Source organism: Myodes glareolus, chromosome 13, assembly GCF_982192425.1.
Source record: "Myodes glareolus chromosome 13, mMyoGla1.1, whole genome shotgun sequence".
Taxonomy (NCBI): Eukaryota; Metazoa; Chordata; class Mammalia; order Rodentia; family Cricetidae; genus Myodes; species Myodes glareolus.
This window is the reverse complement of record NC_142038.1, coordinates 37,522,807-37,537,898: the sequence shown is the minus strand read 5'-3', so window position 1 is coordinate 37,537,898 and position 15,092 is coordinate 37,522,807. Positions and strand designations below refer to the sequence as shown.

The following is a 15,092-nucleotide window of genomic DNA, read 5'->3' as shown; positions in this document are numbered from 1 at the left end:
CAAAATTGGTTATCTGGATATGACAGCAGGTGCCCGTGAATGCTGGGTATAAAATGATGTTTGTGTAAGTGTGTACAAGTCTAATATGTCTATATAAGTTTATTCTAAGGCGTACTTAACTTTTGACAAAATACATAGAAAATAATTTTTGTTTTAGATATAATTCATAGAGTTCATTTGCGGGGCTCCTTCCAAGTGACCCGGGCAGCGTGGGATCATATGAAGAAACAGAAATATGGAAGGTAGAGTTATCTGAAGTCACCAGAGAGGACTGGAGATGTTTGCACCAAGTGCTCTTAAACAGTTGTCTGGTCCTAGGGCAAGTATTCTCACACACGTGCAGGCTCTACAGTGCTGGTCAGTGCACACTCACCAGGTCTGTGCTTTTCTTTTACCATGTGCTTTTTAGTTTTAATACATTTCCCATGAACCTTTATCACTTTTGTTGTGTGACTTTATTTGTGGGGATACGAATTGTGAATTAATCTCTATTCATCCCAGATAGAGAGCCAACAACAGACCAGAAGTACAGAAACCACCAGAGCTCAGCTTGGCAAAACAAAACAAAATAAGGAGTGTGGGTGCTGGGCCACTAAGAGAAGCATAAATGACTCAAAGACAGCTGCGTCACCAAAATCACACCTTAGCATGGTGACAGCTCACAAAAGCTGGGTATTGGGAGCTCACTGAACAGCCTGCGGGAAGTTCAACAGTTTGGGGAGTGGCATTCCAGGTGTCTCAGTGGATTTGAGCCTCTTCCAGACAGCTCAACTTGGTTGAGAGTGTCTTTTAGCAACTGTCTTCACTACTTCTATACCCTTGGGGAGGGAAAGGTTAATGAACCCTGTTGGTTTCAGGGACTTCCTGAAGTCGTTGAGTAGTTTACTTAATGAGCTTCCCAGCATCATGGCAGCATGGAATGTTTTCACCTCCCCTCAGAACATCCTGTTATTTCACCTCTGTAATCATCATTCATGTGACTTAATGTGCTTCCTTCCAAGATGGAAGGTGTTTAGTTTTGTAGGAAACTGCACACAGCAACTTCACAAAGCAGTGCAGGCACTGAAGAGTTGCTCTTAACCACAATGTTATTTATTGTGCCCAGTAACCAGTTAGACAGAGAGTTGCCATTACTTCTGTGCTAGCACACCATGGGTTAGACTTTGTGAACTGCTTGGCAACAGGACTCCCGTGTATTCCTGCTTAAGTATAACTCCATGTAGGTCCATTTGTACTGTCCACTCTGGCGTCAGACTCAGCCCTGTAATTTAGGCTTCAGACACTTGTAGGAGCAGTTGGTATTAATGCTATTTTTTTGTGGGACTTCTGTTTTATCATGATCTTGACAGTTCTGAAAGTAAATGGTGTGATTTATATGTTCTAAGTAGAGTGAAGGTGGGTTAGGTTATAAGACGGCATTTAGAATTATTCAGAAACTGAGCGGACAAGTGATGAGAATTACAAGTGTATTATTTCTTGCTAAAATTTTAATTTAATGTTGCTAATTTATATTTGTAAATATTTTTGTTTTTTATAGATAATATATAAACATTGTTATATTTAAATTCACTTGGCTCTGACCAGAGATCCTTTCTATGCACTTAAATCCTGTAGTTGAGTTTTGAAGCATATTTCTATCAACATTACTGTAAATATAGGAACCACAGCTGCGAGAAGTGAAGGGTGGTTTGTAGAGTTGCCTTTGACAGACTCCACAGCATCAGGAATGAGATTGGGTGTCAGTGTTAGCATACCACGGGAGAGATGATGCTGAGGTTGCTTTCTTTTAGGATCATCATGACTTCCTCAGCATCTGGCATATATGGCAACTTCGGCCAGGCAAATTATAGTGCTGCAAAGCTGGGCATTCTGGGCCTCTGCAACACTCTGGCAATTGAAGGCAGGAAGAGCAACATTCACTGTAACACCATTGCGCCCAATGCGGGGTCCCGGATGACACAGACTGTGATGCCAGAAGGTGAGTGTGCTCAGGGGCTGCCCTCGTGTCACACGTGTGTGCACTAAGCTTGGCAAAAGGATCCGATTTTCTTAATACTTAAAGAAAAGTTCTTTCCAATTTGAAAAGTATTTTGTATAATCTATGACTACTGTTGAAACATGTAGAGTACAACGGAAAGTATGAAAAATGACCATTAATTTCTTCGCAGAAATAAACCTCCCTCCTTTGTCTTTGCATTGTTATGGACATATATATCTTTCTGTAGACAGTGTAATAGCACTCTTACTGTTTTATAATAATTATAATGCAATTATTTATAGAAATAGCTTACTTACATATAATATATAAAATGTAATGTGAAGTGCATAGCACAAATATGAAATGTAGCATGCTTTATTTTTAGAGTAGTTTTGCTTTGTGGGAAAACAGGACTGTGTTCAGAGTTCTCATGTCTGTCTCCTGTCATGGTCTCCTGATATTGCCTGTGGTGTCTTGTTATACTTGATGAGCTGGTACTGATTTATTGTTGTTAACCAAGGTTTATAGTTGCATTCGGATCCACTTTGTCATATACAGCTGTAACACACACCCTCATGTGTCCACTTTTACAGGATCGTACAGATCTCACCGGTGCCTCTCTTTTTCCTTTCCTTTTCCTTCTGGATGCCTCTGGGGGAGGGGTGTTGAAACTCATGTATTGTTTGAACATACTCCATGGTATGGGAGTACTATAGTTTGTAATTCCTTTCAGATCAGGGCATCTTGAATACTTCTGGTTTTTGTTAATTGTGAAGAAAGCTACTGTCCTAGGTGGTCATCGTCATCTTCTTCTTTTTTTCCCTCCTCCTCCTTTTTTTTTTTTTTGAGATTTATTTAATAAATATACAGTGTTCTGTCTGCATGTATGCCTGCAGGCCAGAAGATGGCACCAAATCTCATTACTGATGATTGTGAGCCATCATGTGGTTGTTGGGAATTGAACTCAGGATGTCTGGAAGAGCAGTCAGTGCTCTTAACCTCTGAGCCATCTCTCCTGCCCCACTAGGTAGTCTTTGTGTTAACTTGACACAGGCTAGAATCATTTGGGAAGTCCTAAACTCAGTTGTGAAAATGCTCCTACCAGACTGTTTGTAGGGCAATTCTTGATTAATGATTAATTGATTAATTCTTGATTAATGATATTGGTGGACACATCCTATAGTGGGTGGTGTCACCCCTGGGCAGATTTTCTTGGAGAGCATTAGAAAGCAGGTGGAACAAGCCAGTAAGGAGGACTCCTTTGGCCTTTGTATCAGTGACTGCCTTAAGGTTCCCGCCCTGACTTCCTTTGAGGATGCCCTTTCTCCCCAAATTGCTTTTGGTCATGTTGTTTTGTCCCAGTAATAGAAACCCTAAAAGATAGTTACATATAAAAATTCACATGTAAGTTTGTATAGATATAACTTTCAGTTTTTGAGAAAATAGAGCCGTGATTGTTGGATAATTTGTATCCATGTAAGAAATGGTCCTCACAGTGACCTTTTCATTTGCATCCCCTCTGCTCCTGACTCAGAGCCCTTGTGCTATATCTTGCCAGCATTTGGCAAATCAAAATTGAATATTAGTCTTTTTAATAATTAGCCAGACATATGGCATTGCTATTTTAATTTGAGACCTTGTGATGACATGTGATGCTGGGCATTTTCCTATGTTTTGCATTTATTTCCTTCAGTAAAGTATCTATTGGTTGATTGTTATTGTGTGTGCCCATGGGGTTTGCATGTGGGCAGTGCGCAGATTTACATGATGCACGTGAAGGTCAGAGGGTAACTGAGGCATTGGTTTATTGTTTTTTCTTTCTTTCTTTCTTTCTTTCTTTCTTTCTTTCTTTCTTTCTTTCTTTCTTTCCTTCCTTCCTTCCTTCCTTCCTTCCTTCCTTCCTTCCTTCCTTCCTTCCTTCCTTCCTTCCTTCCCTCCTCCTCCTCCTCCTCCTCCTCCCTCTCCTCCCTTCCCCCTCCCCCCTCCTCTTCTTCGTTAAAGACAGGGTTTTTCTGTGTAGCCCTGACTGTTCTGGAACTTACTTTGTAGACCAGGCAGCTCAAACTCACAGAGATCCATCTGCCTTTGCCTCTTGAGTGCTGGGATTAAAGGCTTGTGCCACCACCTCCCAGCTAGACAATGTCTATTTTTTTATTCTTAAAACATCTAAATATCTTCAAGTTAATTTGTTTCACAGCTTCGCAGTGTTTAATAGTCCTTCCAATATCAAATTCTGCACTAGTTTCTGTATGGTCAAATCATTATACATTCAAATGCTGTGCAAACAATAGATACTATTTAAATTTTTTTTTTATGATCTCATCTTCAACTACTTGGGACCACATAGGGACATGAATGTTTGCAGATCAAAGTAACATTTAGAGGCATTAATTTTCTTATCCCACCTTGACATGGATCTGTGAACTGAACTAAGGTCAGCAGATATGATCTTGTTTTGTAGCCTAAACTGGCTTCACATTTGAAGTCTTTCTTCAGCTTCGTGAATGTTTATGATAGATGTTTGTTCTATCTGTCTGTCTGTCTGCCTTTTACATCCTGGCCATGGTTTTCCATCTCTGCTCTCCTCCCAGTCCCCCATCTCCCCTCTACCTCCACCACCGACCGTCCACTCCTTCTCCATTTCTATTCAGAAAACGGCAGACCTTCCATAGATATCAACAAAACATGGCATATAAAACTGTAGTAAGACTAAGTACCTCACCTTTTACTAAGGCTAGACAAGATGACCCAGTATGAGGAATAGGGTCCCAAAAGCCACGAGAGAGCCAGAGACAGCCCCTGCTCCCACTACTAGGAGTCCCACAAGAAGACCGAGCTACACTGCTGTCACCTACATGCAGAGGGTCAATCCCACGCAAGCTCTGTTGTCGCTCAGTCTTTGTGGGCTACTATGAGCTCAGGTTAGTTGATTCTGTGGGTTTTCCTGAAATGTCCTTGACTCCTCTGACTTCTACAATCCCTCCTCCCTCTTCAGGATTCCCTGAACTCAGCCTAGTGTTTGACTGTGGGTCTCTGCATCTGTATCCATCACTTATTGGATGAAGGCTCTCTGATGACTATTGGGCTCTGCACCAATCTATGAGTATGGCAGAATATCATTAGGCATCATTAAACTGACATTTTTTTTTATAGTCATGTTTGCTTCTATCCTGGGTCTCTAGGCCATCCAGCCACTGGATCCTAGCCCTCCAGGCAGTGTCAAGGGTGGGTTCACTCACATGGCATGGGTTTCAGGTAGACCAGTCATTGATTAGCCACTCCCACAATCTCTGTGTCACCTTTATCCCTGCAAATCCATAGGCAGGACAGACCATATATAGGTCATATATAGTCATATAGATGTCACATATATAGTCATAACGTATAGGTTATGTGACTGGGTTTGTGTCCCAATCCTCCCATTGGCAGTCTTGCCTGATCACAAGAGGTGACTAGTTTAGGCTATGTATTCCCTTTTGCTAGGAGTCCTAGCAAACATCACCCTTGTATGTTCCTGGGAGTTTCCATTGTACCAGGTTTCTACCTGACCCTGGAATGAAAGGGGATTTCTATTCAACTTTTTCTGCTCTCCCCACCCCCACCTGATCCCTCATGTACCTATCCTTGTCTGCCCCCAGTTCACCACCAAAGCGCTTCTGTTTTCCCTCTCCAGGGAGATCTGAGTGTCCCACTTGAGCTTCCTTGTTACCTAACATATGTTGGTCTTTGGATTGTAGCTTGCTTATCTTTTACTGCTAATATCCACTTACAAGTAAGTACACACCATGTTTGTCTTTCTGGGTCTGGGTTACCTCACTCAGGATGAATTTTTTCTATCCATTTACTTTCAAATTTCATGATGTCATTGTTTTTAACAGCTGAGTAATACTCCATTGTGTAAATACACCACATTTTCTTTATTCATTTTTCAGTTGAGGGACATCTAGGTCGTTTCTTTGTCTGGATGTTATTAAAAACACCATATTCTCTCCAGCATGAGTGGTCACTTGTAATTTTGATCTTTGCCATTCTGATAGGTATAAGGAGGAATCTCAGAGTTATTTTGTTTTGCATTTCCCCGATTGCTAAGGATGCTGAACATTTCTTTAAATGTTAAAACATTTCTTTAAACATTTTTTTTAGCCATTTGGGATTCTTCTGTTGAGAATTTTCTGTTTAGATCTATACCCCATTTTTAAAATTGGATTATTTGATTTGTTGATGTCTAGTTTCTCGAGTTCTTTACATGTTTTGGAGATCAGCTCTCTGACAGATGTGGGGATGATGAAGATCTTTTCCCATTCTGTAGGTTTCCATTTTGTCCTATTGACAGTGTCCTCTCCCTTACAGAAGCTTTTCAGTTTCATGAGGTCCCATTTATTAATTGTCCATCTTAGTATCTGCTCTATTGGTATTCTGTTCAGGAAATTGTCTCCTATTCCAATGTCTTCCAGACTGTTTCCCACTTTCTCTTCTATGGGGTTCGGTGTATCTGAATTTATGTTGAGGTCTTTGATCCATTTGGACTTAAGTTTTGTGCAGGGTGATGGGTATGAATCTATTTGTATTCTTCCACATGCCAACATCCAGTTATACCAGCACCATTTGTTGAAGATGCTTTCTTCGCTTGATCTTAGCCAAAAGGCTGGGAAGTAATGAAGATGCTTTCTTTTATTCTCCTTATAAATTTGGCTCCTTTGTAAAAAATCAGGTGTATAGATTTACGTCTGAGTCTTCGATTTGATTCCATTGATCCACCCTTCTGTTTTTATGCCAATACTGTGGGGTTTTTATTATTATAGCCTTATAGCAAAGCTTGAAATCTGGGATGGTAATACCTCCGGAAGTTCCTTTGTTTTACAAGATTGTTTTAGCTATCTTGGGTTTTTTGATTTTCCATGTGAAGTTGAATATTGTTCTTTCAAGATTTTTAAAGAATTGTATTGTTATTTTAATGGGGAGTGTGTTGAGTTAGTAGATTGCTTTTGGTAGGATGGCCGTTTTTACTGTTAATCCTACTGATTATGAGCTTGGGAGATCTTTCCATCTTCTGATGTCTCGTCCAATTTCTTTCTTCAAGGACTTGAAGTTTTTGTCATACAGGTCTTTCACTTGGTTAAAGTTACACCAAAATATTTTATATTATTTGTAGCTATTATGAAGGGCATTGTTTCCCTGATTCCTCAGCCTGTTTATTGTTTGCATATAGGAGGGCTACTAATTTGTGTGTGTGTGTGAATCTTGTATCCAGACACTTCACTAAAGGTGTTTATCAGCTGTAAGAGTTCCCTGGTAGAATTTTTGGGGTCCCTTATATATAGTCTCATATCATGTGCAAATAGCGAATGTTTGACTTCTTCCTTTCCAGTTTGTAACCCCTTGATCTCCTTTGAGAGTGAGTGGTACCTAAGATTGTCCGTTTTTGTTTTATTTCTTTCAACAGTTCTTACCTAGGCAGATCATTGAAAGGCACGGCATGCCTGTGATTGGAGAAACTTGAGAGTATGTTAGGATTTTCTCAGTTGGGATGAAAAATCTCTAAAAGCTTTTAAACTTAGATGAATTATCTACATATAATTTTATCATATTTGTTTTAAAAGTCTGATTATGTAAAATATCTTCAGAAAGTAAAATGAAGTATGAAACCTGTTTGTGCTCTTGCTTATCAATGTTTTTGTACTTGTTTCAGAACTTGTTGAAGCCCTGAAGCCAGATTACGTGGCCCCTCTGATCCTTTGGCTCTGCCATGAGAGCTGTGAGGAAAATGGTGGCTTATTTGAGGTACCGTGAAACTTCGTATTTCTTCTAAAGCCTTGTTTATGTAATTAAATTTTAAAAAGATTGTATATTAGTATTTCCCAAAATGCTTACATCTAGAAAAAGCTGTTGTAGTTGTAACACTTGGTTTGTCAAATATTATGTATATGTTGTTAAGGAGCAAGTGTCAAGCTGGGAAAGGTGGTATGTACTATTACTCTGTTATCCCAGCACTCTGGAGGCCGAGGCAGGAGGACATAAGTTTGTGTTGTACTGGAACTACATAGCAAGACCTTGTTTTACACAGGCAAGTGTGGATCTATCCCCCCCCCCCCGCATTGTTTTAGAAAGTGACGTTATCTTTACAAACTCTTTTTCAAAGCTGTCCATTTTTAGTATTTTTTCCTCATTGTGATGTGACTGATTTGATGTGTTTAGTAAAATATAGAAAATCTCATTGATTTAAGAAGACAAATGATAAATGATAAAGTAGATGTTTAGAGTCAGCTAGGCCAGAATTTGAACATTTGGCCTAGCACTGGCTGGCTCGTAGGATTGTGGTGTAAATTAACCCTGCAGAGTTTAGTCTTCTTGGGGTCTTTGTGAAAACCGCACATCATTTAAAACCCTTGGCATGAGAGCCTAGTGTTTCCTTCCTCCAATTTAGTTATAAATGATGTTTGAGTGTAACAGAGCAGTAAGTACAGCTTGTTTATTTTGAGTTCAGCAGTAAGCTCTTCTAGTTTTCCCAGTTCTGCAGTTCTCCGTGGATATTGTCAAAATAAAAACGATGCGCAGTTCCACCATTTGTTGGAGCCATTTGTGCTGCTGCACATTGGATTTAAAGCTCTGTAGAAGGCAAGGGCTCAGTCATCATCTCAGCTCTCTATGTTTGTATTTTTATTTTTAGACAGGGTCTCACCTAGGCTGACCTTTAACTTAGTACTTACCCCAGGTTGGCCTTGAACTTGAGCTCTTCCTGTCCAAGCTGCTCAGATAGGCAGGATTACAGTGTGCACCACCAGACTCAGCTAATTTACATATTTTTATATCCACTTGTGTTTGATCTCCTTATTAATTGTATATCAGACCTCCCTTTACCCCATTTTTGATACCCTAACAATAATGAACCCATAGTATATAGACTGTAGAATCAAAAATGCTTAGGAGCAAAAGAACCTGCCTCGGTTTGAACTAATATATTATTAGCCAATTTCATTTGAATTAAAAGCTGATGAATGAATTAAGGAGAAAAGGTCTCTATATATTTGAGTGCAGTTATATACATCCACCTTTCTAGTTATACCAATGAAGTGTAAATTACAGAAATTAGATGTAGAAGGAACTTTGCACTCTTAATTTTACAGAAGAGAAAAATTTAATGATATTGAGCCACTTAAAATTTGAAATTTGGGCCGACCTCTTTCTACCTAGCTAGGAATCAAAATATTACTTATTTCCTTATAATTACATTATTATTAACTATACAAAATAATATATCATCTTTGTGGAAATCTTAAATACATAAGAATGTGAATAGGAGAGAATAAAAACCATGCATTATTACTGTCCTGAGAATTGCTATGAATTTTTAAATATCTCCTTCCAGTCTTCTATTAGATGTACATTTTACATAGATTGTTCTTTCAGATGGATATTTTATATAAATCTTCATCTCTGAAATCATATGGCTGAGATCATGCATGCATATAAAAATTTATGTTGTTAGTTTCTTTTACTATGTGTGGACTTTTTAAAATGAGTAACATTTGATGTATACAATTGAAAAATATAGTAGGAAATATATGACATAGTCTGAGTTTAAACTTGAAGGTATGCTTTGCTCAGATCTGATGGATTCCTGGAGTTGCTAGTGGGAGATGAGATTGGTTCAGCTGGTGCAGATATTTTGGCCCCTGTAGTTTGTTACCTCACTCACAATATGGCTAAAGGTGATGTTGTTACCAAATTGCTCAAGAAACACCTCAGTCAGATTAGGTGGTCCGAAGTTAGAAAAGCTTACCCTTGAATACCTTCCAAATATCTAAAGGGCAACCAGAGCAAAGGCTTAGTAAGATTCTAATGATATAGAAGTCTGGAAATGAAGTACACTTGGCAAGCGCAGCAAATCAGGCCAGTAGAGAAAGGCAAAGAGCCAGCTGTTCTGAGACGGGCTCATAGTGTTTGCTGAGGTGGACCATGGAATGACTTGAACCTTGAGCAGGAAATATGTCCTGTCTTAGCAGAGGAAAATAACTATGTTTTATTATGTTGGCTTTGATTTTGACGTCAGCTAAGGTGATCCATGTAGTTCCAGATTTGGAATGAATGTTTAGGAGGAAATATCTAACCATATTGTTTACCTTAGAGCTCTGGGTCAGTCAGGAGAGTGCGTTGTGCTGGCATGCTTTTAAGTAACCAGTGACAGAAAGTTTGAGGATTGTTCACTGAAAGGCTGATGTTTGAAAGTTTTAAGTTGCCTTCTTGAAAATTTGTCTATTTCTCCAATTACCCAACCATTGCCTTTGCCTGTGGTCAAAACTGAAGTTGATCAATCCACTATTAATTTGATATATTATAAAAGGTGTGAGCTTATTGTCCTAGTGAGGGTTTCTACTGCTGTGAAGAGACACCATGACCATGGCAACTCTTATAAAGGAAAATACATAATTGGGGCTGGTTTACAGTTTCAGAGGTTCAGTCCATTATCATCATGGCAGAAAACCTGGCAGCATGCAGGCAGACATGGTGCTGGAGAGATAGCTGATCTACATCTTGATCTGCAGGCAGCAAAAGGAGATTGTGTGCCACACTGGGTGTAGCTTGAACATATAAGACTTCAAACCCTGGGACTGGAGAGATGGCTCAGAAGTTAAGAGCACTCACTGGTTGCTTTTCCAGAGGTCCTGATTTCAATTCCCAGCAATCACATGGTGGCTCATAACCATCTATAATGAGATCTGGTGCCCTCTTCTGGCCTTCAGAACAAGGCAATAAATAAAATAAATATATTTATTTTATATATATAAAATAAATGAACAAATCTCAAAAAAAAAGGACCTCAAAACCCACACTTACCATAACATACTTCCACAAACAAGGTCACACCTCCTAATAGTGCCATTCCCTATGGGTCAAGAATTCAAACACATGAGTCTCTGGGGCTCATACCTATTCAAATCACCACACATAGCAAAGGCAAAAGGTGATGAGAAATCTTAATGTTGGATCTAGCTCCATTAAGGTATCTGCTACTAATGTATTTCTTCTGTTATGTGTGAGGAATTCCAGTAAGGTCTGGCCAATAGTAGTGTGTGAAGGTATGAGTTTCTTTAATCATATACTTGTCCCCCTTAAGGTTTACTGGAATGATTTCTAATATAATGCAGAAATGAAACACATTATCTTTTCCTCTAGAAATTAGAATGTGGTCCCTCGCCTTATCTCAGCCTCTTGCATCCCCACCCACAGCATCGCTTGCTGCAGGCTTCAGCTTTGATGCCAGGGGGTTTGTGCAGAGCCATCATTCATTGTCATCTAGCATCCAAGTACTAAGCATAATAAAAAATTCTCTTAATGATTTATATTAGATGATATTTTTTTCTTTCTTTTTGTTAGGTTGGAGCAGGCTGGATTGGAAAATGTAAGTCTCTGCTGTGTTTTTGCTTGTGATATTTTTTTTTAATTTTATAACCTGTTTATACTCAGACTAGACTACTGTTCCAGCCAAAGGTACTAAAGCATGGGAATTATTCTGCCGGCCTCTTGTGCTTTTCAGGACCTGTCTGCGATCCCTATAGGTAGCACTGGGTTTATCTTACTCTCTTCAGATACTGTAGTTTCTTTTTGTTGACATTATCACACATGCTTCTTTCTGTTTCATCAAAACAGTGAGTTCGGGCAAGGGCTGTCTGAAAGGTGGGAGGAGCCTGTTCTAGATGGACAAGCAGATCTTCCAATTCTTTCATGTAATTCTCTTCTTTTTAGAGAGGAAGATGTCAGGAGCAAGTAAGAGCACAGGGGACAGCGTTCAGGGACAGAAGCTGCAGCTATCTGTGGGAATTGTTTCCCCCACAGGAAATTCATTTGGCTTCACTCTTGATATTTACTTTCTTAAACCTTCTAAGTTCCAAATATAGTAGTTGCTTTATAGTATTAAAAACTGTGAAAACTTGCCGGGCATGATGGCACGCTCCTTTTTTCCCAGTGCTTGGGAAGCAGAGGCAGGTGTATCTGGTCTACAGAGTAAGTTTCAGGATAGCCAGGGCTACATGGAGAAACTCTGTCTTGAAAAACAAAATAAAACAAAACCAAAACGTGGAAAATTCAGATTCTCAACTTGCTTTTACTTGTCTGCTGATATAATAATTAATCATAGAATTATTTAGAAGATTGGTATCAATGAAGGACACTGTTTCACATATTGTAGAGTATATCTAAATATCTACATATAGGTATGTATGTCTGTCTGTCTATCTATCTATCTATCTATCTATCTATCTATCTATCTATCTATCTATGCATTAATAACTTCTGTCAAGTTAACCATAAAGTAACTTATATTCCTTAAGCATTTGGTTATCTTAACAGCATTTAAATAACATTTAAAACAGCAGAGTAAAGGGTTGCAGTAACAGCTACATATGGACCCTTTTACAGGAGGGAAAAACTCTAGAAACTGGTGTCTTTTTCTTTCCTTTAAAATGTTGTAAAATTGAGTGGTCACCGGTGTCCACCATCATATTCAATTGTTACTAGTAGTTAGTTACTGCTATGGAATGTTTAAAAAAGAAAACAGTGTTAAATTTCTCAAGAGGACTTAAGAGCAGTGCTGCAGTGCTACTTCAGTGACCCTGCAAGGTTCTGGTGGGGCTGTGGGAATGGAGGGCGAGCCAAGGATGGTTGAAGGGGAGTTGCTGGTGGTGTGGAGTCCAGGATCTGTAGTTGGAACCTGTTTGCTGTCGCTCTGATTCTCAGTGAACAGCAGCAGCAGCAGACCTTGTCTTGCCAGTCTTCATCCATAAACAAGGAAAGTGGAGTGTCTTGTGCTAAGTGATCTGCCGCCTGTGTGACTGCGTGGAACTGTGTCTCCAAGTTCTGTTAGAGAAGATTCTCTTCAGTTTCAGATATTTCTTTTTTTTAAATTTAAATTTAATTTTGTGCTGTTTAACTTAGCATACAAAGCAGTAGGTCTTACCACAGCATCCTCATCCATTTATGTTCTTATGCATGCATATCCGTGTCCTCTGTCCTTCAGCTGCGGATCTTTCTCCAAAAACCTGACATTTCTGTTAACGGGCTTTTAAAGAAAAATATCTCTTAAGGGTTTTGGTAGAGCTCGTCAGAAGCCAGCATGACCTTCCTTTAGGATTTTCCTTTTTCTTGAGGATGGCGCTCAATTGTCTTATGTTGTGTCCTTCAAGCTTTGTGCACAGTGTCTTAGTTTTGTTTCCATAACTAGTGCGCTGGGAGCGGACCCTTGGAGCCATTGTTAGGCAGAGGAATCAGCCCATGACTCCTGAGGCAGTGCGGGCCAACTGGGAGAAGATCTGTGACTTCAGCAACGCCAGCAAGACACAGACCATTCAAGGTACAGGCCCAAGTTCTTCGGTCTCCTTGGCCAGGAAGGAAAGGTGACAAGCTGTCTTTTCCATACGCAGTTCATCTGTTTCGACTGTGCCAAAGCAGATACTTAGGTCTTGGGAACGTATGTGGCTTCTGCTCCACTAGGTTCTAGGAGTCTTCGTAGGCAGTTTGTTCAGTGTTTCTTAGTCCTGTGTGTTTGGTTGGTGTGTTTCTGGTAGATGCATGGCTGTGGGGTATGTATTTGTTTGTACTTCATGTACTTTCTTCCCAGGTGCTAGTTGGCTTTGGAGTCTTCCATTTTCTTGCCATATGCTCTTTTTAATTTTTACATATTTTTATGTGTGCATGCACGCATTTGTGTGTATGTATGTGTGTGTGTGTGTGTGTGTGTGTGTGTGTGTGTGTGTATACAATAGTGCAGGTGCCTTTGGAGTTGAAAAGAGGTCATCAGATGTCATGGAACTGTGGTTATAGGATGTGAACTCCCCATGTGGGTGCTGGGAACTGAACTCAGGTCCTCTGTAAGAGCAGTACACATTCTTATTCTCAGAGCCGTCTCTGCAGCCTTTGGCCACATGTTCATAATCTGATGCAATTTTCTCTATTGCCCTAAAAGTTCTGGTTCTTTTGCTTGGCCTAGCTCTCTCCTTTAGTTATAGAGGTGGCATTGCTTCAACCCATTGTCTTTGCTATTCTCTCTTCTCCCATGTCCTCCTCCCTTTGTCACCTATACGTAATTTTAGGACTTCTTTAGAAAAATTCAGACCCCAAATGCTCAGTGGCATAGTCCCAGATATTCTGGGCTATGTCATTCTTCTGTTAGCTGAACTACCATGTGAGCATCTAATGTAATTGTTCTTCCTGCTTTTGTTTCAGATATATGACTTATTAACTGCATGTGAAGTTCTTTTGAGACAGAGACCATTTTACATGTATTTATTTTTTGTGGAGCTAAGGGTAGAACCCAGGATCTTGGACATGCTTGGCAGGCACTGTACCACCAAGTACAGTTCAGTTTATGGGGAATCCTTTAAAAAACATATCTTAATTCTTTGAAAAGTTCATATATGTGTACAATGTGTTTTGATTATATACACCCCACACCATCCTCTAACTGCTCCCATATCCACCTTCTGTGCTCCCTTAACTTCATGTCTCCTTTGTTGTTGTTGTTTTAGTTCAGTATCGTGGGTGTGGGGCCCCCACTGGAATGGGAGCATCAGTGGAAGCATATTGTGGATGTTCTCTTCCTTATTGCAGTTTTACTTATTCAGATTTTACAGCAAAGCTATATCTTTTTAATTGTAGAATCAACGAGTGGCATACTTGAAGTTTTACATAAAATAGATTCAGAAGGAGTCTCACAAAACCACACAAGTCATGCGGTATCTGCTGCCACATCAGGATTTGTAAGTAAGGGAAATGCCTGAAGCCCACCTACAGAGTCATCTTCCCTCCCTTCCTCCTTTTAGCCTTTCTTTTGGTCACTCTGTTATTTGTCATGGAGAAAATCAGTTGTGTGTCCTCAGAAACTGTTTATTATTGTTTAGAATAAGACTAAGTTTAACACATAAGGAATTCATGATGACCACATGAACATGTGGCTTGAAGTCAATTCTGAAGCTGTCCAGATAACTCTTTTCGTCTTTTCCACCTTTAATCTGAGATGTTTCTGGACTTTACCATGCTTTTTGCTTTGATGGAGGTCTGTCTTGAGAGGAGAGGAGGGGATTTGGACATTGTTTCCCAAAGCTCCTCTTGGTGTATGAGC

The 15,092-nt window shown here is 39.7% G+C and overlaps 1 protein-coding gene across 1 annotated transcript in view; it reads left to right on the top strand.

Annotated features, from left to right (window-relative positions):
- Positions 1–15,092, top strand: part of Hsd17b4 (hydroxysteroid 17-beta dehydrogenase 4) — a 78,170-nt gene that overhangs the window by 22,049 nt on the left and 41,029 nt on the right. The window contains exons 7-12 of the mRNA XM_087896065.1: positions 158–242; positions 1,791–1,978; positions 7,668–7,759; positions 11,354–11,378; positions 13,197–13,325; positions 14,630–14,730. Of these exons, the coding sequence (XP_087752191.1) occupies positions 158–242; positions 1,791–1,978; positions 7,668–7,759; positions 11,354–11,378; positions 13,197–13,325; positions 14,630–14,730 (620 nt within the window). The remainder of the gene's footprint in view (positions 1–157; positions 243–1,790; positions 1,979–7,667; positions 7,760–11,353; positions 11,379–13,196; positions 13,326–14,629; positions 14,731–15,092) is intronic.